The 23,801-nt window shown below is 46.2% G+C and overlaps 1 protein-coding gene across 5 annotated transcripts in view; it reads right to left on the bottom strand.

Moving 5' to 3' along the window:
* Positions 1-23,801, bottom strand: part of LOC135909752 (atrial natriuretic peptide receptor 1-like) — a 102,895-nt gene that overhangs the window by 27,218 nt on the left and 51,876 nt on the right. For 4 of the 5 annotated variants that reach the window (XR_010566778.1, XM_065441818.1, XM_065441816.1 and 1 more), the window contains exons 8-16: positions 17,331-17,451; positions 16,047-16,100; positions 15,207-15,272; positions 7,909-7,989; positions 6,035-6,139; positions 4,964-5,035; positions 3,909-4,071; positions 2,534-2,689; positions 1,243-1,411 (exon numbers count right to left, since the gene is read on the bottom strand). Coding sequence is in view for 4 of the 5 variants with exons in the window: in XM_065441818.1 (XP_065297890.1) it covers positions 1,243-1,411; positions 2,534-2,689; positions 3,909-4,071; positions 4,964-5,035; positions 6,035-6,139; positions 7,909-7,989; positions 15,207-15,272; positions 16,047-16,100; positions 17,331-17,451 (987 nt within the window). In the remaining variant the exon portion in view is untranslated. The remainder of the gene's footprint in view (positions 1-1,242; positions 1,412-2,533; positions 2,690-3,908; positions 4,072-4,963; positions 5,036-6,034; positions 6,140-7,908; positions 7,990-15,206; positions 15,273-16,046; positions 16,101-17,330; positions 17,452-23,801) is intronic. The other variant, XM_065441817.1, reaches the window with a different exon arrangement.

Raw genomic sequence — 23,801 nt, forward strand, 5'->3', positions numbered from 1 at the left:
GTGTTCACTGTTCTCAGCTTAGGCCTTTCTACGAATTCTACCTGCATGTCTCCTCCTGGGTTTTTAGAATCGACACCGTAGTTGCCAATTGCCTGTTCACCCGCCTGCTTTTTCCCCACTTTTGCATTGAAGTCCTCCATTACTACTGCATACCACGTTTGCACTTTTCTCATTGCTAATTCAAAATCTTCATAAAACTGGTCTACTTCCTCATCGTCGTGACTGCACGTTGGAGCGTAGGTTTTGTACTACCTTTAATCTATACCTCTTATTGGGTTTGATTACGACTACTGCTACCCTCTCGTTGATGCTGTAGAATTCGTCAGTGTTGCTCGCTATGTGCTTGTGGATTAGGAATCCTATCCCACATTGCTTCTTATCCGGGAGACCTCTATAACAGAGGACATGGCCGTGATTCAGCAATGTGTAAGCCTCACCAGTTCTTCTAATCTCACTAAGGCCGGTAATATCCTAAACAATCTCTGATAGTTTTTCGAAGCGTCCTCCTAAGCTAGCCTCCCTCTAGAGGGTTCGTGTGTTAAAAGTTGCAAGAATCAGTTTCCATTGGCGGCCTGTCCGGACCCAGAGACTCTTAGTACCCTCTGCTGCGTTGGAAATCCGACTTCGGCTTTGGTCAGGTGCTCCGCAGCCGCTGGGGACTGAGGGTCATTGGTTAATTGAAGAGATCATTAGGGAGGTTGTGGCCGAAGACTCAACCAGGGAGGCCAATTTCTGTTCTGGGGAGGAAGCGTCTTTGTTCAAGCTTAATGGGCCTTCCTTATTTAGTTGCACCTCGAGTAGTATAGCCCCACTCGCTCTCGGCATCTTTCGCCGGTGTCAGGCGTCACTCCAAGCCTGCAGAAGTGCACTGGAGTCGCAACAATAGTTCGCAAATCGGGGATAATTAGAGCCAACTGATTTCGGTTGAAATCGGCCCTAATTTTAGACACATCTTAGAAACATCTTCTAGAACCTCACACATCCGCCTTACCCAGTTCAGAAGAAATGCGGTTCAGTGTGTAAGCTGCGCCGTGCCATAGCACTGATAGCACATTTCTGCTTTTTCTGGGATCGCGGAGGCCAAAAGATTTCGCTCCGCAGCTGCATGCTAGCTAGCTACGGCAGCATGACAAAGCACTGCTCTTGTCGTTAATTCGTCCCAGCTTGAAACATTACCTTATGTTTGAGCAGGCGCTCGCGTTTCGAAAAGCATGTATGAACGCGCATTGCTCAAGTACTCACCGATTGATGACGCGCATGTGGACCTTGATCTGGTTGAAGCTGGGCCGATCGTCGGGTTCCTCGGCCCAGCATCGCGTCATCAGTTGGTGAAGCTCGGGTATGCAAGAGTCCTTTTCGACCACGGGTCGAAACGGTGGATCTTCCAGTGACATCACACGCATCAGCATATCTGCATGCCAGTAATCATTTACTTCGCCATAAACACAGCGCTTCAAAATATAATTAACTTGCACTTCTGTTTGAGCAAAATGAATCATCAATCAATCAAGGGCTTTTTTTGGGCGTTTGTTTTCTAGCGCTGAAACTGAAAGTACTTGTTGAAAGCACAGGTGTTGGAAATATATCGAGTTGTGTGACCATGCTCTTGGCCTACAATCATGCCTGGATCACTCTCGTTCTTGTTCTTCGTCTTTTGTTATACCCTTACTTAATTTATTGAGTCCATCGCAGTATTTTTACCTCATTTAGCTACCTTTCCTTGCTTTGGCGTCTTGCAGTGAGAACTGCATCAAACATTATAGGCTGTAAAAGAGGCTGCGAGTCATTGATATTCTAATACTGTTCTATGTGCGATCTGTGCATCACCACTGTGAATGCTTTTTAAAAGCATGATGTGGCTGACAGTGAGAAAGATCAGAAAGTAATGCAGACGAATATATACAATTAGGTTAAAAAGCGCTCTCTTCCTTTATCTGGCCGGCTCGGCTTGTTTCTCCCTTTGTATGCTGCGCTGTACCAGTTCTAAAATGCAATACCTACTCACCCAATCCTCAACCCTAGTTAAAAATCAGTAATTTACCTCTAATTTCGACAACATCCTAGGCTATCTCAAACAACCATATCAAATGTCAGACTATAGCTAAAACGAGAGCGACTCGCCCATTTAGATTTTGTTGCACGTTGTGCAGTGTCAACCATCGACATCAAGTTTTCCTGCAATCAGCTGCTCCTAATGCAATTGTCTAGCATTTGCACTTACTATTTATGGCTAGTTAGTGAGAAAAAATGGGTTCCTTAAATACTGGGTATGCTATGAAAGCTCATTTAATTGGGGGAATGCTTTGTGCTGCCCTAGCCTTGTTCTGAGGGTTAGCTACATATCTTGAGTGGTTCATGTGTAACTGGTAAAGCAGTAGCCAGCACGTAATTGTAAGGTGTGCAGCAATAGCCTTGTTTCGAGAGACAAGTATTCCAACCTGTTTTAGTAACATTGTAGCCTCCATTCCTAACACGCTTTAGTTTAATAAAGACCGCATCAGCGATGGCTAACGAAAGAAATATGCTACTGCACCTGAGTTTTCCATGCGATCGCAGTGCGGATAAAATGCATCCTCTCGGAGAATAATTTCTTGAAGGATAATTCCAAAACTGTAGACGTCGCCTTTTTGTGTTCCTAGCGACGGACACAGCTTGAGCCGAAGTAGTTCTGGAGCCTTCCATAAAAACTCTGTAAAAAAAGAAATTATCAAAATAATAATGCAAACAGATTAGTAGCTTTCTTATTGTTTTCTTGTTTCAGATTGTCCCTTCATTTCTCCGCTTTACTAAGTATATTAAGAAATCAATTGAGAGTAAAATTGTTTTCCGGATTATTGTGAACGAGAGGCAAAAGTCGATTCATTTATACTTCTATTTGCACGTTTCATATTGCCTGACGCTCGTGCATATAGCTAAATTAGGGTTTGGCCTCCCAGATGGCGATGCGATCATGACCAGGTTGAGGATATTGGCAGCAACCTTGTCCTGAGAGCGGCGGTGGGGACGAAGGGGGGAAGGGGGGGGGGGCTTGTAAAAGTAGAAATTTCACGAGCCACGCCGCTAGCAAAGTGGCACTTGCACGACTATCTATAGCGGACGCACAGGATACTTTAGCAAACGCTTTCCAACTTTTTTAATGTTTGCCTTTGACAGATAGCACAATTCTAGTTCATGAGCTGTTCTACTCGAACAGGCGGATGCTACTTTCACAAAAAACTGAAGTGCACAGTTGACTAATTAAGAACAATTCATTAATTAAATTCAATCTAATTACCTTATGGTCCGTATTCCAATGCGCAAATTATAGCCATGGAGTTCGCAAGGTGGTTCCATTTGGAACGAATTCTGAGGATGACACCAGTTTTGAGATAGTTGTTCCCGAACTTTGTGGAGAAATGCGTTGGCGTTCCAGTTACTTTTGTGCTTGAATGCATAAAACGATGCTTTGTTAAGAAACTAACTGGAACGCCAATGTATTTCTCCGCACATTTCGGTAATTAACTCGAAACTGGTGTCATCTTGAGAATTTGTTCCAAGTGGACTCGCCTTGCGAACTCTTAGGCCAGAAGTTCTAAATTGCAATATAGGCGATAAGGTGATTAGCTTTAAACTTAATTAGCGAATATTAATTAGTTGGTTATGCATTTCAGTTTTTGTGCATGAATTCCCGCCTCTTCTGGTAGACCAGCTCATGAACTAAAATTGTGCTATGTGCCACAGGCAACCTTTATAAATTTTCGAACGTGTTCGCTGAAATACCCGGTATATGCTAGCACTAACAACCTACTGGCGAGACGAAAGAGCCTATGTTCGTAAAACCGCATTAGGTCATTCATGTATTTCGAAACCAGAGTGCATTTTCACTTTCCTGAAAACATAAAACAGCGCGTCCTATAAGGGGCACTCACTCTGGGATCCCTCGGTGACGAATGGGCTGTAAGTCTCGTCCTTGCGGAAGCTGGGCAGGCCGAAGTCGGTGAGCTTGAGCACGAAGTGGCTGTCCACCAGGCAGTTGGAGCTGCGGAGTCGGCCGTGTGTGCCGATCTCGCTGCTGTGCAGGTAGCTCATGCCCTGCGCGTTGCGATTACCACGAAGATGGAATCAGTCCTCAACGCGCACGATAAGCCTAATGAACGTCGTGGGCTTCGTGCCTTTTACAGAGAAGCTACTGGCTCCTAGTTGGTCGGGATCGCTCATGGAGTGCTCACAAAAAAAAAAGAACCAAAAAAAGAAAAAAAGAAGCGCGGCAGCTGGTAAATGGGTTTGTGTTTGAGTTACCGCTTAACAAAATTATGTTTTCTCGTATATTCGAATTACAATGCGATGCTCTGATGGAGTTTACTTTGTGAAATTAAATTAGTTCAATAACACACTTGCGCTAGGCGGAGGGCTTACAAGAATGAGGATGTATGCTGTGCAGACGGTACCGCCACCTAACAACCGCGGCCACTCAGACATATCTCAAACGGCAGCTGGATAAGGGCTTCGTATTTCAGTGCCCACGTAACAGATTTATGTTTCCTCGTACAATCGAATAACAATCCGAAGCTATCATGCCTGTACCTTGTGCGTTAGTCATACTTTACACATTTTCTTAAGTAACTTACTTTTAAAGCTTTAGTTAAGTAAGGCACTTGCGCTTGGCGGGCGGCCTAGGGGAATGAGGATGTATGCTGCACTTCCGTACACGTGCGTGCGCGCGTACGTACGTCACTTGTGGTGGTGGTGCTTGTGTGACGTGGTGTAACGTCGGCAACAACTTCGCTGCACGACCACTTTGGCAGCGTTGAATGGAGAGGGATTTTTCTATTGCGAGTATACTTTTCAGCATCTTCGAATTCTTGCGCTGTGTCTCTTCATTAAAGAAATCATTTATGCATTTTGTATTCCATTCCCTGTATTCCACTGCATTGGCAGTAAAATTACACTGTGTAGCTGGTTTTGAAGATGTGAAACGTCTTACCTTGACAATGTCGTTTATTAGGGAGTACCGGAACAGCCATTCCAGTCGAAGGGAGTCATTGTGCAGTACATCCTGCCAACACAACAATGAAAAATGTGCCTTGACTACGCATACTCTTGCTGGTACATAATTCTGATAGTAATGTCAGGTAATAGCGGATTAATTAATGACTAGGGAATCAGTCAATAGAAGCAAAGCCAAATGGAACTTTCTATTAGGAAGAAGGAAAAAGAATTCATTCATGGTGTCATTGAACTGTAAATAACGCAAAACTCGTGGTATTCTTTTATTTAAAATCTGATAATACCAATTATTACTTAACGATTTAAATGCAAGGTATTCCACCAAGTCAGTGTAACGTCGCTCATCTTAAACTTTTTTTTATGACGTAATGAATCACCCGCTCCAGAACGTGCTTCTACGTATTTATGGCGTGGTGTCACTGCGTCTACTTCGGTACACACTGTAATCGCGGCATCAATACGTTGTACACGTGCTTCTCGCAAGCTTCAACTACACGTAACTGCATCCAGCTGTGTCTACACCTCACGGCACATCAAGCAGCGTGATTTCCGCGTGCCAGCGTCTTACCGACAAATACGTCTGAAAAATGCATCATGTAGCTGTCGTGTTAGGTAATTTTTTTTGGTCACAGCCGGTACTTGCAGACTTATCGTTAAAACGGTACTACAGCGTTGTTGCAAGCGACACTTAGAAACAGTTTGTGTGTACGTGCGTGCTTGTGTAGTTTTCCTTAAATATCTTTTTATCCTTCTCTCTCTCACCTATCGCATCCCCTTGCCCCTCCCCCAGTACAGGGGAGCCAACCGTAGATAATATCTGGTTAACCTCTCTGTCTTTCCTTTGCCTTTCTCTCTCTCTTAACTTAGGCGGTCTCGTTTCGGGCCTCGGCAAACTTTGAAGCTCTTTCCCGTTCTGCTAGTTGATATGCTTATCTCGTTGGTTTCAATGCAGATATGCTTGAGTTTCGAACAATGATGATTAATAATCTGACGAAAACAAGCGGGAAGCATTTGCAATTGACGTTGAAGACGGAGAACCAGGGCTTACCTGCAAGCTTCCCTTTGGACAATACTCTGTGATGATGGCAATGTTTGGCACGTCCACACAGGCTCCCACGAACCTCGCTATGTTTTCGTGCTGCGTTTCTCGCATCTATACGTGGGAAAATTAATGAAGAAAAGCGTGATACACGTCGACTTAGGAATTTTAGAACGTGCGAGCTTACCGATGTTCAGGAGTGTGTTGCTAATAAGGGAGCTGTTTAGCAGCGCATTTGCATTATACCCAAAAGGATTGTTTATATAAAATTGTTAGACAAAGAGCTTATACATTTTACGATGAGCTTATTCGGTTTGACTTTTTTCGAAACTTAATTAGTACCTGCGGTCTCTATTAACATCACACCGCGTGCGCACCATTCTTCGTGGGAGATAGACAGTATACTGCACGCACTTTGAGGTCTGTTAATTTATTGCTTTGCATTAATATATAGGTAGATTTAGCTCACGTCGACGACATAAATAATTAGCTTAGCGCTCCCCCGTCTTCTCTTCTTTCATGTCTCATTTTGAGCTCCACGAGGCAAGTTTTCCAGTAATGGCACCAGTTTCTTAGACCTCAACTTTCGGAGAAAACTACCAGGACTGTTCTCTCAAACACCGTGACTGTCAACATTTTTTCTTGAAGAGGTACTGCAATAACATTTTTCGACAATTTTTCTTGCGTTAACGGAAGGTTTTGACCTCTAAACCTTAAAAAAATGTGACACGTCTCAGAATGTCGTGCATAATTTAAAATAACTTTTCTACAGTCGGTTGCGGTCTCGTTTCCAAGGAAGATATTGTGTTGTGACGTCACGACACAGGATGTCCTCACGTGGGAGCAGGACATTGCGTCGTTTTGACACTCGCAGCATAGCATAGCAGCACAGCGGACGACCAAGCAAGCAGCAGTGAGTGTGAAAACGTCGGAATGTCATAATCCCACATATTGTCTCGTGACGTTACGACACAGCATCCTCGTGGAAACGCAACCGAAACTGGCTTAGAGAAACTGTTATATTAAATTAATAACGATGCTTTCAGGCTTGTCAATATTTTTTCTAAGATTTAGAGGCCTCGGGCTTACATTTGACGCAACAAATTAATAGTCGAAAGTGCGATGTCCGTAACCCTTTAAGACCGCTGGACCATTTGCGTCGTTTAGAATATATGAACCGTTTATATTGAAGACTTAGTAATAATTATGATAAACATAGTACTGCCCTCGCATCAACATTGGCTGAAATTATTGTAGAGATTGATTGTAAGGTCACTGGCAGTCTCCGTAGTATGAAATCGATAATTGGTGCTCATGGGTGTTTTCTTCAGCATTTCTGGTCGGACTATTACGACGATTGTCATCGTGTCAGCCGTATTCAACCGCATACACTGAAAGGCACGATTCTTCATTGAAGACAATGAAGTGAAGGTAAAAAATTGTGAAACTTTGGTAAGTGAAGTAAAGCCTTGTTTCATAGGACTTCTGTAAAAAATTGGTGGCAGAGAGGGCAGTTGGTTCTCGCGGGCGCGTACGTGACAACTATAGTGTTTCATTGTTCATTATTTGCAATTCGAAGGAAATCCTTACTTTAGTTATGGTGACCAATCACCACTGTGGTGAACAATTCTCGACCGAAAATTTTATCGCTGTTTACAATAGTAGCTTACTAGGCTTTTTCTTGCCTTGGCTCCTCTTATAACGACACAATTGAACAGCGTGACTGAATCACTAGAGAACAGGAGTGGCTAGTGACAATTTTTTGAGCGAATCTGCATGCCACAAATAAGCGCTGCAATTCATCACATCTCTTGGCTGAAGCTTGAGTACGCTTCGAATCTATGATGACCAGGTTTTAGGTAAGCGCGAAGAAGCTTGCTTACCTGTTTGAGTTCAATGAGGACGTTTCTTGTTAGTTCTATCCTTTTCTGGTGAGGTAGTCTTTTGACGGACACAACAATACCCTGCGTAAAATGAACAGGAAAACATTTTTGGCGACGATTCCTATGTTCTTATAACAGCACATGTATAGAAGCTACAGAAGAATTTTGTGGACCTTCGCAGTACCGTATCAATGAGGTCGTGTACAGGCCGATAAGATGCTCTGTAGGTAAAATTATATTAAAACAGACACTGAAGAGAGAGAGAGAGAGAGAGAGAGAGAGAGAGATAGATAGAGAGAGAGAGAGAGAGAGAACACGTAACGTGGCGCATTTGCCTGTGCCGATCCGCCGGCGCTCCCGAGCACAGACGCCTTAAACGCTGGTATACGAATATCCTTTCGACAGTTACAGCACTTCCCCGTGTTAACTAGCATCGTGAACGCCATTGAACGACATGTGCCCTGGCCAATGCCAAGTCTTACAGCGCAAATGGGTGGCCAAGCTGGTAAAGCCAGCAACGCTGTTTCCATGTTCCTGAAGCTATTGGACGACTCTGAGATATTATCTAACCAATTCAACATAAAAAAATAATTAAAAAGCGCCATCGAGAATATTAGGTCGTGAATGGTTCATAAGTTCGGCAATACAGGTAAATTTTTCCATCCACTTAGTAATCTAGATAGAAGTCGGAGTGAGGAAAGCAGAGTCAGAAAAGATATTTGTGCGAGAAAAATAGGCTCGTAAGCGCAGTTATATGTTTAGTCTTTATGAATTTTTGCGAGATGTTTTCTTCCTTTGCAGGAATGCAAGACAAAAAGGTCAGATCTGTGAAAGAATCGCGTTGTCTGAAGTGGTCTGAAAAACGACAAGAAACGAAAAAAACATGAAGAGAAGTAGTTTTGAGTTATAGTTCGTTTCTAACGAAACGAACAAACAGTCCAATAGTTCCCTGCAGAACCTTTAGTTCTGTTTGTAAAATTTTTGGTTGGAAATTGAGGACCATGTTTTTGACGTGTGTTGAGGCAAGCAGCTTTTCGGGACACGGGTATAAACTTCCTCAGAATTGATTACGTTCGAAAGCGGCTGGATTAACCGCTCTCTTGTGTTTAAAACGCCATTTTTTTTACTATACGAACCAATCTCGTCTACGTGGACCATTGATCCCCTGCCCTGAGGGACAACATCGTGAAGCGTATGAGTCTTAACTTCGCCGGTGGTCTTTGTTATTTTTTTTCTGTGTACACGTATGAGTAATTCGCTGGCAATAAAGCAAGGACGAAACAAGAATAAAACAGGCTCTCTAATCTTAACCCTCATAATACATCAAAGATTTTCGTTCCACTTTGTTTTATTGTGTCGGTTCTACATTTTCCTGAAACGAGTATACGCGGCCATGAAGCAAACAAGTGGCTATAGAGGATAGGCAGCGGGATTGCTTATGGCATACCTTTAGAACTTTCACGTTATGCTTTTTTTATTATTCACGGTGCAAGCTTCTTTGTTCAGGAGGGCGTTGGTTTTTGCGTCGCCGAGGTCTTTTGTAGAAAGTATAGCTTTGCGCTCAATGATACCTAAGATAATGAAGTACACGAGAAGAAAAGTAATCACTAACACGAAACTTCTTCTCTGTCCCTTAATTGCTAAGGATTTATTGCCCTGCTCGATTTCAGGGAACTTCTTTGAACTCTGACAAAGGGATGCTACCGCAGTATGTTTATACTGTGTATGAGCAAAACGTATGTAAATGTTTCGTTGCGAAATTAGGCGTTCGTTGAATGGATAGCTTGTTTTGCATTCACATTGTGTCCATGGAGCTTGGTTTCATTGTTCACTGTTTTTGTTGCCGTGTCTTTCCTGGGCGCTCCTCTTGGTAACGTAGCGTTTCATGCTAGCAGTGTGTAAATAATTTATGGAGTTTCAAGTTACGCGATCACTGTGATTGACACAGTAATGGGGGGGGGGCTGTAAATGTTACAGTTCTAATCGTCTGTAGATATAACGTCCATTGAAACCTACGTGCACGGGTGTCCTTGCATCCCGCTCCCATCGCGATGCGTCCTGCGCTGGCCGGAATCTGGCCCGCTATACTTGTAACGCTGAGCAGGAGAGCGGCGTGTGGCTATACAACCGCCACACTGCATCGATGTTTGTATAATTTGGCAGTTTATGTTCCATTCTTCGATGCCATCCTGCCAAGACAAGTTGTAGAGATGTAACAGTTCTCTCCGTGCGCCATCACTCAGGTTGTTCTCAGTTGTTCCGCTTGGTCTCTCTCCTGAAGCAAGGCAAGTCCCCACTTGAAACCACCTCGTACCGCCCAATAGCGCTGGCCAGCTGTGTGGGAAAGATAATGGAAAAGATGATCCTTGCCCGCTTGGAGTGGTACCTGGAGCACTACAACATGTTACCGAATTGCATGGCTGGTTTTCGTCGAGATCGCTCTTCCATAGACAGTGTTGTTGATCTCGCTACGTACGTCCAGCTTCAAAAGTCAAACAAAAGATTATCTGCAGCTCTGTTCTTGGATGTCAAGGGGGCATACGATAATGTACCTCACGAGGCTATCCTCGATGCTCTTGAGATGGTTGGCCTAGGTGGTCGAGTTTTCCAATGGATCTCTCATTACCTTTTTATGAGATCGTTCTTTGTCTGTACCGGTGATGGTAAAACCGCACTACACTACACGTACCGAGGTGTACCTCAAGGCGGTGTACTAAGCCCTACCCTATTTAACCTCACACTCATTGGTCTCGTTGATCAACTGCCAGCAGCGATCAAGGTATCAATGTACGCCGACGACATCTGTATATGGACCTCAGGTGTGACACGTCCTCAGATACGTGCAAGACTTCAAAAAGCTGCTACTCTAACAGCTCTATACCTCCGGAACCAAGGTCTTGAAATCTCGTCAGACAAATGTGCACTGATGGCGTTCACCCGCAAACCAATGACACCCTACGCCATATCAATAAATGGCCAGATAATTTCTTATGAGAAGACTCACAAATTTCTTGGCATAATCATTGATAGAGATCTCTCATGGAGCCCGCACGTTACCTACTTGAACAAGCGTCTGACAGCAATCTCCCAACTTTTCAAGTTTCTGGGAGGAAAGACTTGGGGAATGTCAGTGCATGCAATGTTGGAATTGTACAGGGCTCTTTTTCTGGGCTTCTTGAGATACAGTTTGCCCTTACTGACCAACACCTGCCAGACAAATCTTCGTGCTGTACAGGCTATTCAAGCTCGGGCTCTCAGGGTTTGTCTTGGTTTGCCAAAATGCACATCGACAGCAGCGACTATTGCGATTGCTCAGGATCAACCTATACAAACACACATTGCGGTAGAAGCGTTGAGAGTGCACATTAGGCACGTTGCCCGTGCCTGTTCCCACCATCTGGCAACACTACCATCAGAAAGGCCGCAGGCAGCTTTTTGTACTAAGATTTCGGAGTATTACACCTGCCTCCCATCAGGCTACACCCCCGCAACTAAGCCATCGATTCCTCCATGGTGTTTGGCTCGACCCGCAGTGCATCTCACCGTACCAGGAATCAGGAAAAAATCTGAGCTGTCATCACCAGCTCTTAAACAACTAACTCTGCTTCTCTTGCACGAGAGGTACGCCGAACACGTACATATTTATACTGATGGATCGGCAACTCTCCAGTGTTCCTCTGGAGCCGTGGTCTTCCCAGCGAAAGCCACCACCATCAGTTTCAAGACATGTCACCCAACGACACCGATGGCCGCGGAACTTGCAGCCCTTCGAGCTGCACTTCGTCTCGTCAACCAAGAACAACCTCGAAGGTGGTCAATATTCAGTGACTCCAAGGCTGCACTGCAATCTTTGCTATCGGCCCTGCGGCGCGGACCACACGAACAACTGGTATTTGAGATTAGAGAACTCATTCATACCTTAACTGAGAAAGGGCACCACGTGACATTTCAGTGGCTTCCAAGTCACTGCGGAGTGATAGGGAACGAACACGCTGATAACGCTGCTCGGTCGGCTCTTCAAGGGGACGAAGAGGAGCCGATACCGTTATCAAGGACAGATGCCGCTCGAAAACTTCGAATGATCAGCCGTCACATCACGTTATCCTTGTGGAACGCTGGAAGTTTTCACAACTACCGACTGCACCATCTCGACTCCTCCCTACGCCTTTGTATCCCAGCTGGGCTCTGTCGTCGCGAAGCTACCCTGCTTTGTCGCCTATAGCTAGGGGTGGCTTTCACCAAGTCTTTCGCTTACCGCATTGGATGGGCCGACGACGCCTCGTGTGAGGACTGCGGTAACGAGGAGACTTTTCAACACCTTCTTTGTGACTGTCCTCGATATACTTTACAGAGACAATCACTTGCAACCGCGATAGCGCGCTTTGACCAAAGACCTCTCACAGAGGAACTCATCTTCAGATACCGCCATCATAAGCCATCGCAGCAGAGGGCGACGAGGGCACTGTTGCGGTTCTTGAGGGCGACAGAACTGGACAGGCGACTGTAGCCTGAACAGATGTTGATAGTGCACCAGTGTCAGTGTGCTGTGCGATGACAGTGTTCGGTGACAGTGACCGATTGTGATTGTGTGTCTATGCTCCTTCCTTTCCTTTCCTTATCTCTACTTTGTTTCCACTTTACCTCCCCCTCCCCTCTCTCCCCAGCGTACGGTAGCCAACCGGATTTTTCTTCTCTGGTTAACCTCCCTGCCTTTCCACTTTCCTCTCTCTCTCTCTCTCTCTCTTGGCAGTTTATGTACTTTCAGTAAATAAGTCCGAGGTCATTCAGTAAGTTAAAGCAAGCTAACCAGGGAAGCCATCTTCTATCAGTTCTATGGTGCACTATGCTTCGGTACACATTTTGCTACAATGCTGGACACATTCACCCTATGCTTTATGCACATCTGTTTGGTATATACCTGGTGCGCATGAACAACAACAGAAACGCGTTGGTTGTAACTATATTTTGATGTAGAACGCTGGGTAGGTAGGCCTTTGTCGAAATCTCAAATAACAACTCAAGCAAGGCGTACGAAAAAAGAAAGCAACGAAAAATGAAGTCACGTCGCTTAATTGACACACAGTCGCAAGATGCGTAAAGGCACACAAATATAGTGTCAATGTAGTAGCATTGCCTAGTACATGCAACAGTCATCCATCACCCAGAAGGGGTGGAGCGCACTCAAGTCCTTTGTAGTCTTTGCGTAGCTTGCCAAACACCTCCATGCCTAAAAGCAATGTGTGGCACCCACCTTCTGAGTAGCTGACTAGCACAATGAAATAATATTTCTTCGTCTGATATCTGCTTCTATATGAGGTGCATTAAATTCGGTTGCTCTACAATAACAAGCTTGTAAGCGTTTGCAGCACATCAGTCATGGCGTCCTTTTGTGTCCTCTTGGAACATCGTGTATAGCCAGGCGCGATAGCGTATGTCTTGCACAAAGCAAGAACAGTCGAAACTGAGAGCAGGAAGCATACTGTAATTGAGAGCCATTAGGGGCTACCTATTGTTGGCGATTGCATCGACTTAGTTCTTGGAACTCCGTTCTTTGAACTTCCAGGTCAGGATCAGATGCCTATAGGGCAACTTTGTTTTGTCCGAGAAAGGATAGACATTAAGGCATCACGGCGCAAATACCAACGCCGATGTGCATTAGTCGGAATGTCCGAAGCACCTTCTGAGCTGATTGGCCATATGCGGATCATAGGCTATTCCACCCGGGTATTGTTGATGCGTCTGTACTATGAAGGGATCGCGGGCAGTCGATCATACTCCTTATTGCTGCCAAATGCCGGCGGCAGATATGCGCCCCGTGCTTAACCGACTCATTTCCAAGTCTGCTGAAACACAGGAAGTGTTTCCACGTGCCAAGCGGAGATAAAAGTACCGCCGAGGGAAATATGACTGACAGAGCCAGACAGCGTGGAAATGAGGAGTCGCAAAAAGTCAATGACCGCGATGAGAACGAAAAGAAAAGAAAAGAAAATAGAATAAAACTAGGTGCTCGATGGTATTAGCTCCGCTTTATCGGTCGCAAAGGCTTCACCGTCGGGAATCTTTATTTTCATGTGAGTAATAAGAGTGACCGCAACGGCTCTTGCACACGCAAGCCCATTTTGGTGGAGTAAAGCTAGCGATATTCCTTGCCTGCGAAATATGACCCTGCGTGCATGACTCACCAGTGGATAGTTTTGTGTTCCTAGCAAGCGCGGAATCTAACATAAGAAGTAATCACGGGGAATCGATTTCATATACTTGTTCGTCAGGATCAGCATATTCCACTTAATGAGGCAGAATGTTGTTGGATTTATGATTGTGCGAATCTAAAAGTGAGTTATAAAGTAAATCTACAAGTAGGCTCTGAAGTGTCATTCTTCACTACGCGTCTAACAGGTGTCGAAATATTCCAAACGAGAGCTTTCCTTTTCGAAAAATCAAGTCTGCCGGTGACATCAGCGGTATTGTGTGTTGATTTTAACGCCCGGCACGATTTTTTAATTATACTGGAATGCTTATTCTTGCTGATGCTTATCGTATTTCAGCGTTAATATTTTCTGAATTATTTCAGTATATATGTAAGCAAACTGAAGGCTTTCGAGCCACGTGCATCAATAATCATATTTTTACCCCATGCCAGGTCGGATATTTATTAGCGTTTTATAGACTGCAGAGGTCTCGGCGAATAAAAAGAAACTCAATCGAGACGTATCGGTCATTGGCCTAAACTTCCAGCGTTTATAAAAACATTCCTCAGTTTTTGTTTTGTTCTAGTGTACTCGCACTTCTAGCGAGGCTTCCTTAATAATAGATATTAAAAAAAAAGCTTTCACTTTTGGTACTGCTCTACTCATGGAAATCACTAGCGAATAACGTTTCTTACATGCATTCTTTATAGTGTTGTTTCCGCTATGCGAAAAGGAGTAGTCGTCACCATTATAAGGTGACGTCTCTTTCTTTTATTTTTCATTTCAATAAAAAAAAATCTGTACAGAAAGAAACGCATGCAAGAATACCCTGGCCGCTCTCTAGTCGTGTTTTCACGGCCCTCTCGCAGTGGCACTTTCGCTGTAGTTATCTTTTTTTCAGGCTTATATTTGGCACCGCCCAGACATGACACAGAAACAAAAGAGAATTCGTTTAAGTTCTTAGTCATCTAGCGCGTCACTCCTGCATGCCAGCTTGTCTCGCGTTCTTCTTTCCTGTCCAAATGTTGCACGACACGCAAAGCTCGCACCGTGGCGGGCAGCGCCGAGTGGAGCAAAATGGAGTGGGCGCGCAGGCAGACAGGAGCTCACCTTGAAGGATCCCGTCAGGATGAACTGTTGCTCGTTGGCTTTGGCGGCCGCTTCCAGGAAGGCGCTCTGCGGCAAGAACGAGAAGAGCAGAGTGGACGCCCTTGTCACGGAGCCAACAGAGAAGCAGTATTAGTTTCGTTACTTGCTGCAGAAGCGCAAGACACAGTGCAAGGCGATAGCATGGTGGCACGGTTATGACAAAAACAGGAGCACGAAGGGGAGGGTAACGCAGAGAACACGCGACTAAATGTGACAGTCTTACGTTTAATACATCTTCGGGCCGTGTTAGAAACAGGCATAGGATACAAGGCGTGGCGTCCGAAAAGGGCTGTCCGTAAAGGTAGGATGTGACACGTAGTTGTACTTCTGTGCACGCCTTGTAGTTTAATAATATCTTGGTTTCGAACATGACAACTGCTGCTTTCTCTGCAGTGTTGGAAATATCACAAGTCGCCAGCAGCGGGCACACCTTTTGCAGGCCTGTTTGCGACACCTTTCTGACTGCATATCTCCTAATTTCAGCCAGACACATTGAATCAGTTAAGTCAGTTACACAAACGGAGTTCCGTCATTTGGATCTCTTCCACTTCTGATTTTCTGTATGTTGAAATTTCGAGACTGTTATTTTTGCACGGCTACAGTACAAAGAAGAAAATACAAGCTGTCATGCTTGTCGCAGCACACGGAAAGCTGAAATTAAACCACACAGGGCAAGGCTATGGCAGGCAAGAGCCATTCAGGCAAAACGTTGTTCACAGCGTGAGTCGCTAATTGAGGCCTGCGCATTCGTGTTAAATCTGAGCTCGGTTAGTTGACGTTGCCTGGAGATGAAATACCTACGTCTCGCTGATCTGGAGCCCAGTGCACCCAGCCTTTTCCCATCCTAGTGGACATCTTTAAAGCGACAAAGACAAAAAGACCAAATAAACACAGGTTGTGGGCCACAGTAGCAGCGCGCAACGTCGTATTCCTTATTTCCTAATTGACATCCTTGCGGAAATCCTAAAGCGAAAATTTTCGCGTAATAAGCCATAGGCCACATCACTTATGTGTTTCCGTATGACTGAAATGTCTAATTAAGTTGCATTATAAGGATGCCGCCCAGTCACGGTGAAATGGAGTGGATGTACTAAAGAAATGGAACAAAAAATAAATGTCTGCGTTCGGGCGGCGGCAGCGAGCCATGGCTACCTGGACTGAGGAGGCCACCCACCTTTGGGCTCAAGAAGCCTGGTCTCACAATAAAGTTTATTTCTCTCTCTCTGCAGATTTTATCTGGCAAATGCATTTCTACTAAGCGAAGGCAATTGACATTTTCTTTCCCACTTTTCTTTCACATATGCCGAGCTGTGTTTGACAAAGTGAGTTAATATGCAATTCGCATACGTTGTTCTTCGCAGCACTGGCAGCGTCAGCACCATTTCGGTAACGCAAACATAATAATGTTGCAGCAATATTACGGAGCTTGCATAAAAAAGCCTCATAAAGCGACGTAAAAATCAAAATTAGTAGCACCATAGCAGTGCAGCGTGAATTCTTCAAACATAGCTTCCTCTGAGCGCGGTAAATTTTGACGTGCTTTCTTTAGAAAAGGGAAAAATACTGTCACGGAAGCTATTATTTGGATGGAAAGAAATTATCGTTAGGATTGCTACTTCTGCAGCGAAGATTCTGCACTTAACGTATTGGCTGAGAATGCTGTTAATCGATTCCTGGCAAATAATGGCCAAGTTCGTATAACAGATACATTTGGTTACTCAGGAAGACTGTGAATAATGCTCCTTTGGTTGCGTTTATGCAGCACCCACCTGATTTTCTATAAAGCTCTGAAAACGTTGGCTGAGACAACCTGTGTACGAGCTCGAATATCGTCACCTTGTGATTCTTGAATAAAAGTTTCTCACTAATTTTAGGAATAACCAGACAAGAATGAAGAGCGAACAAGCATAAAATCAACATTCGCGATGGCGTCTTTGTTCCTTCTTTTTGATTAAACAGCTCCGATTGAAGAAAGCTTAACCTTCCGTCATACTGTACGAGTACCGAATAAAAGCAATGCCCAGGAAATCGAAACATTGCTCCGATAGCACCGCAGAACGTGCATTACTGCTTGGCCCGCCTCACCGCGCTAGTGATGGAAAGCCGGCTCATCATCCAGCTGCTCCGCTGGTTGCGCGTGAAGGTGATCTGCTCCCACTTGATGCGCCATGACATGTTGGCGATGGCACTTTCCAGCTGCATTTTGCTGTTTGGGAAACAAAAGGAAATCGGTTACTCATCACTGGCGATCCCGAAGATCAATACAGAAAAAGCATGCAGGAATGGCTGCCTCTGCGCAAGTCACGATGCATGCAAAGGTAAAGGGACTGTGCAAAATTTGATGTGTTGTTTAGACATGCAGTTCATAACTAAGTGAACTCGTTCTTCCGCTCGCGCAAAATTGTTTTACCTATGGCATTCTGTAAAGGTATGATAGGTTAAACCAAACACAGTGAACGTGCTAAAATCGCGGTCTACAGCGTGTCTAGTTAATCTCATGTCGAAAGTTTTTCAGTGCTTACTCGGAGAAATTCTCCTATCATCACAAGCAAAATATCTCGTTTCAGTTTTTTTTCTTTTTATTTCTGTAATCGCATTTTACGGCGCAACTTACAGAATTCTGATATCTCTCTTTATCGACAGCTACGCAGTTGCGAACGCACCCCCCTTCCTCAAAAGTTTTCGGAACGCGGGATCCGAGTCAAATCTAAGTTTCATCGCAGCCTAGGCACAGGTCCTTCAACCGGAAGATACAGTTGATACTTCTCCATACAGTCACCCCATTCCTGAAACACCTGTTACACTCTGTCACGAGAAAATTTAACTTATTAACGCAATAGCGTAAAGGAGTCCGTGTCGCAGAAAATCCGGCGTTGGCGTCCCGCGTCCAGCCGCGAACGCCGTTTTAGCAAAAAAAGATTTTCGAACCACGCATGCCCAGTCCTTCCATGTGACGCAAAGAATTGATTGAAATAATTTAATTTCTCGAACTAAAATGCGCGGAAAAACCCTAAACGACGACTTAACCTACAAACATGCTAGCTCTCGGATTGTAATTTGAATATATGAGAAAACATAATTTTGTTACCTGAAAACTCAAACAAACCCCTTTTCCAGCGTTTCTACAATGCTCACGCCGGCGCGTGGGTGTCTCGGGGGCCACGGAGCGGCGCGCCCGGTTCCTTGCAATGCCTCCAGCTGGCGCTCGCCTCCGCCGCATCGCGGCCCATGCAAGAGGCCGCGTTTCTACCAGAAAGCTCGCCTTCGTGCATAGCGTTCGCGGCGAGTGTTTCCGCGTAAGCATTACTCTTAAAGGGACACTAAAGGTTACCAGAAACTCAAGTTGAAGTGGTAGAGCAATGTTCTAGAACGTCTAAGGCGTCAATTTAATCGCGAACAGAGCTTTAGTAACAGAGAAATTGAGGTAAATGCATGACACGATTTCAGACACCCCAGCGACATTCCGGTACTAGCCCGATGACGAAAGGACTCCTCATAATTTGTGTTACTAATACTCAACTACTCGTATTAAAAATATCATTTCATTCGATTATAAGATGGGAAAAAATGCTGCTTGTCTACGTCTATTCGATTCGGAGAAAAAATAACATTTTGACGTTACCCTTCAGTAATATGGGTGTTCGAAAGGTTTCGTTTTCGCTCGACTCTGCGCCGCGCACGCTTCGGAGTTTCAGTACTTTCGTTATCGCGTCGTGCTGTGAGGATTCTGCTGGCTCGCGAAACTTTCATTTGGAACAAGCAGCGAGAATGGCACTTCCATGTGATGTCGTGGGAAGCCCTCATTGCTTTCCCGCTCCGGAGAGCCGGTGTCGAGGCCGCCGTCGTAGTACGCAACGACGCCGACAGTGCGAGCCCTCAGCAGCAGGTCGCGCTCGTCGGTACTCAAATTGCTGAAGTTGAGCCCACCATCGCGAGCCAATCTGTCGGTGTCAGGGTCCATTGCGACGAGCGTCGAAGTTTGCGTCATAGAATGAAGTACCAGCTTATGGGCGTCTTGCGCTGGAGCTTGAGGTATAGTAGCGGCGCCTGGTGGCGTTGCGGGAAACGACATCTGTGTCGGCTGTAGCAAAGCGCGTTTCTAGGCCGAGTTTTGCGTCGATTCGCACTTTTTTATGCCCTGTTGCGAGTGCGAAAAGGCTCGTCACTTCTCACAGACCACGCCGACCACGCTGCGAGCTCGCCGCAGCCTATAGTTTAACGAAAACGGACTCTCCGTGTGCCGTGGGACGTAATGTGGGACGTAATTCGTTTCTCCTTCCGCTAGCCACCATACCAATTCCCTTTCTCTATGACCATACTCCCCCGCTTTCGCTCTGCTGTCGGCTCTGTCTTGGCTCTGTTTCTGGCCGTGCGTTTGCGTTTTGCGCGGAAAAGCCGTAGCGCCGTCTGCGAACGCCGCTCTACTCACCGATGGCGCAACGTCACTTTGAGACCATGATGTCAGTACTCCTCGATCGGAGGGCGGGCGATTTGAACTGCGCTAGAGGTACGCGGATGCTTCAGAACACATTTTCTCTTAAAATAAGTCTCTCCTTGGCACGAAACAAGCGTTTCGAGGTTTCTGTGATGGTATTTCAACAGTCCACGTTGACTTAATAGTAACCTTTAGTGTCCCTTTAAAGACGCTGCTGTTGCCGGGAAGCCTGAGATGCAGTCAGGGATCCTTGGATGCTATCGCGTTCAACTCTTAGGGGCGAAGCTTAAGCGTTCTCCAGGTTTTCTCATTTTCTGTGCTCGGAAAGATTCTGAAAGCGGCGGTACGGCTTCAATAATTTCGGATTTTGTGATATTGTTGTGTTTTATATTTATATTTGCTGGCCCTATTAAAAAACGTATTTTGCCATCATTGTGGAGAGGAAGAAGACGACGTTTTCGAACGCACATGTGCGAGCGCGTCGGCTCCCGTTTCTACAAACCTTTTGGACCAGATTTCTTGCCTCAACCCACAGGAACTGTGCATCAATCGACGCAGTTTACTCCACGGAACAGGCGGCTACGGAAATCTTACCGGTGGGTGGATTTTTCGGACTTTTCCGAGACTTTTCCACCGCACGCCACGTTGGCGCGCAGCTACGCCTAACGAGCCAAACCATACGGGGCGGTCGGGCAGGCGTCGAGCCTAGGCCCAACGCGTCGTCGAGCTAGAAAATGGCCTCCAACCCCAATACCTCGGTTGTAGAAGGCATGGAAATCAATCCGGAGCAAGCGGAGTGCTCAGGCTGGATCGAGGTCATGAGCAAGAAGAAGAAACTTGCCGAGCGGTGTGATCCTAACGCGCCCACGTCAGCGAAAGGAAGCGGTAATGGCGGCGCCCGCAATGCCGCACCGCAGAAGGTATTGAGACGAGTAGTGGAAGCTTCCAGAATCGCGAACCTTCCTAGGAATCACTTTAAGACCATTATAAGGCCTCGTGGGGGGCTGGATGTTAAGAAGACGGACCTTATTATTTTCAAGCGTGCGCTCGCCAAGGCGGCTTCCCTAACAGCGGAACAGGTGTTCGACGACACATTGTGCACGAACCCCTTCCAGAACATTCTCGTGGTTGCCACGCCGTTCGAGGCGAACGCGCGCGCCTACGCCAAGGTTCAGCAGATTTGTATGGCAAGTGTCGTCATAGAAGTGGCGGCCTACGTGGCTGCGTCGGACGACACATGTAAAGGAGTGATCCGCGGAATCAACGTGGACATCAGTGACGCAGAACTGACGGAAATGATCGTCAACCGGAGAAACCCCGGCGCACTGGGGGTTCGAAGAATCAAGAAGACAACAACAGTGATCGTGTTGTTCGACGGACACAAGGTCCCCCTAAACGTCGTATGTGATGGTGTTCGCTACCCTTGTTCCTTGTATCGAAGACAAGTAGACGTTTGTTATGCGTGTGGAGAACTGGGCCACAGGTCCGACGTTTGCCCGAAGGGCGAAGACCAGAAAAAATGCCGCGGATGGGGCATGCTCACACCATCAGAGGATCATCAATGTGATCCCAAGTGCGCCATCTGTGGTGGGGCACACCAAACGGCAGACCGCAAGTGCAAACAGCGCTTCCAGGTGCCATACATCGTGCGCCAAAGACGGCTGCGCCGCAGGCGCGCACAGCACGCGCAGCGGGCGGCAGGACCGCGTGGTTTCGACACAGCTAGCGGCGGAGAAGCAATGGCGGGAGAGAAACCCTTCTACTCCCCCCACCGCAACATATCGGCATCGAGAGGACGCTCCCGCTCCCGATCCAGAGGGCGATCCAGCAGATCGCGCTCTCGCTCCAGAGGGCGCGACAATAGCAGCAGACGCTCCCTTTCGAGAGGACGATCGGGTTCCAGGGTCCGAATCCAGGAACCAATGTCCTGGGCAGACAAGGCCAGGATGAGCATCTCAAGCGGCAAACAGGTAACACAGGGCATCTCGCCGGAGCATAAAAGAGAGCAATCTGAGATTTTAATGCTTAAGAAGGAAAATGCAGAGCTAAAAGAGGCACTACGAACGCTGAGGGCTGAGTTCGAGCTCTTCCGTAACTCGCGTGAACCCCGCGAAGTAGCCTTACCCATCCCAGTACAAGCAGAAGGGTCGAATAAGCGCAAAGCTATTTCCCCCCCTGCGACCACGGAAAGAGAGCCAATGCAAACTGACGAGTCCCCCGCTCAGGACCCTAAGCCAAAACCAAACATACTCGCGTCTTTGAAGGTAATTGAGGAATCGCTCACGCAGATGAGAGAGGCCTTAGCTATTCAATCTAGCACTCTCGGGCATATGGACAGTAACATCTCCCACCTAACACGTAAAGTTGGCATCCTCGAGTCTAAAATGAAAATGATAGACGCTAGCAAAATCAAAAGCATCTCCACTGGCACCACTGCAAAAGCTAAGAAAGTACAGCAGGATCCCGATAACATGAGTCCCCTGCAGGCTCTGCTAGCTCAATAGAAATCAAAATGGCGGGACACACCGGAAACCTAATTATCTGGCAGTGGAATTGCGCCAGCTTCTTAAGGCGCAAGGCTGCTCTATTGCAGCTCATCAAAGCACAAGCGATAATGCCGCACGTCCTGCTCTTGCAAGAAACACTTAGTGAGAAGGTAAATTTATCGGGCTACCGTTCGGTTAGCCAAAAAGGAGAAAATGGCAGAGGTATTGCCACATTCGTCAGGAAAGACACCTCTTTTCAGGAGCACGAAATCAAAATTTGTAACTCGGATAAGAAATCCGGTCTCGAGGCACAGTTAATTGAAATCATCCCCCACGGAAAAATTCGACGAAACATCTTCATTCTCAACCTGTACAGCTCTCCTTCCGCTCATAAGCATAATCTCCGCTCACTACTAAATAGGGTCGCAACCGCTGCGAAATCGCAGCCCTTAATAGTCGCAGGAGATTTCAACGCTCCCCACCCGGCTTGGGGTTATATAACACGAACAAAGAAAGGGGTCAACCTAGTTGCAGCGAGTACAGACCTAAACCTGACGCTGGTCTCGGACCCACGTTTCCCAACGAGGCTGGGAAACTCGGTCGCCAGAGACACGACCCCTGATCTCAGCTTCACTAGAAATGCTGTGGCCACGTGGTCCAACTTACAGGAGAACTTGGGGAGCGACCACTACATAATAGAACTCAGGATGGAAATAATAGCAGCTCCTCCCAAAACCTATAAGTACACAGACTGGGACCTCTTTAGGAAAATAAGAGGTGAAGATGAGGCAGTATACGACACGTTCAGTGAACTGCTTGTACAGATACAAATGGATGTCGAGAAGGCCACCAAGGAAATAGTTACGGATTTTGATGCCCCAGGGATGGATGCAAGGTTAGCGCATCTCCTGGAAGCCAAGCGCTCTCTCCTCGAGAGATGGAAGACACAAAGACTCAATCGCAGGCTACGGAAAAAGATCGCGGAGCTGAATAAACTCATTGAGGAGCATTGCTCAGAACTTAATAAACAGCAATGGAGAGACGCCTGCTCGGCAGCGGATGGAAAAATGCGCAAAGGAGGCAAATGGACCCTCTTCAAACATCTCTTAGACGATGGACAATCCAAATGTAATCAGAGACTAGTCATAGACCGATTAATTAATAAGGAAAAAATGGAAGGCATCTCAGAGGCCTCCATATTTCGGAAACTAGCGAACAAATACCTTCCCATTGGCCAAAGCCCAGGTTCTCCCCTCCCTCAGTATGAGGGCGCGCCTGCCCCAGAGCTGGACGTTCCCTTCTCGGAAGCTGAGATCAGGGAAGTGCTGCACAATTTAAACGGAAGGTCTGCCCCAGGCCCCGACGGAGTTACAAACCGGCTCTTAAGAAATTTGGACGACAAAGCAATTCAAGCTTTAGTGAAGGAGATAAATGAGGTATGGGAGGAAGGCGTTGTACCGGAGAGTTGGAAGAAGGCCACAGTGGTCTTAATCCCCAAGCCAGGTAAATCACCCAGCTTGGAGAACCTCCGTCCTATCTCCCTTACTTCTTGCATTAGCAAAGTAGCGGAACATGCAGTGCATAACAGGATATCGAGACATATTGAGTGCAACGAACTATTCCCGTACAATATGG

This window comes from Dermacentor albipictus, chromosome 4 (genome assembly GCF_038994185.2).
Source record: "Dermacentor albipictus isolate Rhodes 1998 colony chromosome 4, USDA_Dalb.pri_finalv2, whole genome shotgun sequence".
NCBI lineage: Eukaryota > Metazoa > Arthropoda > Arachnida > Ixodida > Ixodidae > Dermacentor > Dermacentor albipictus.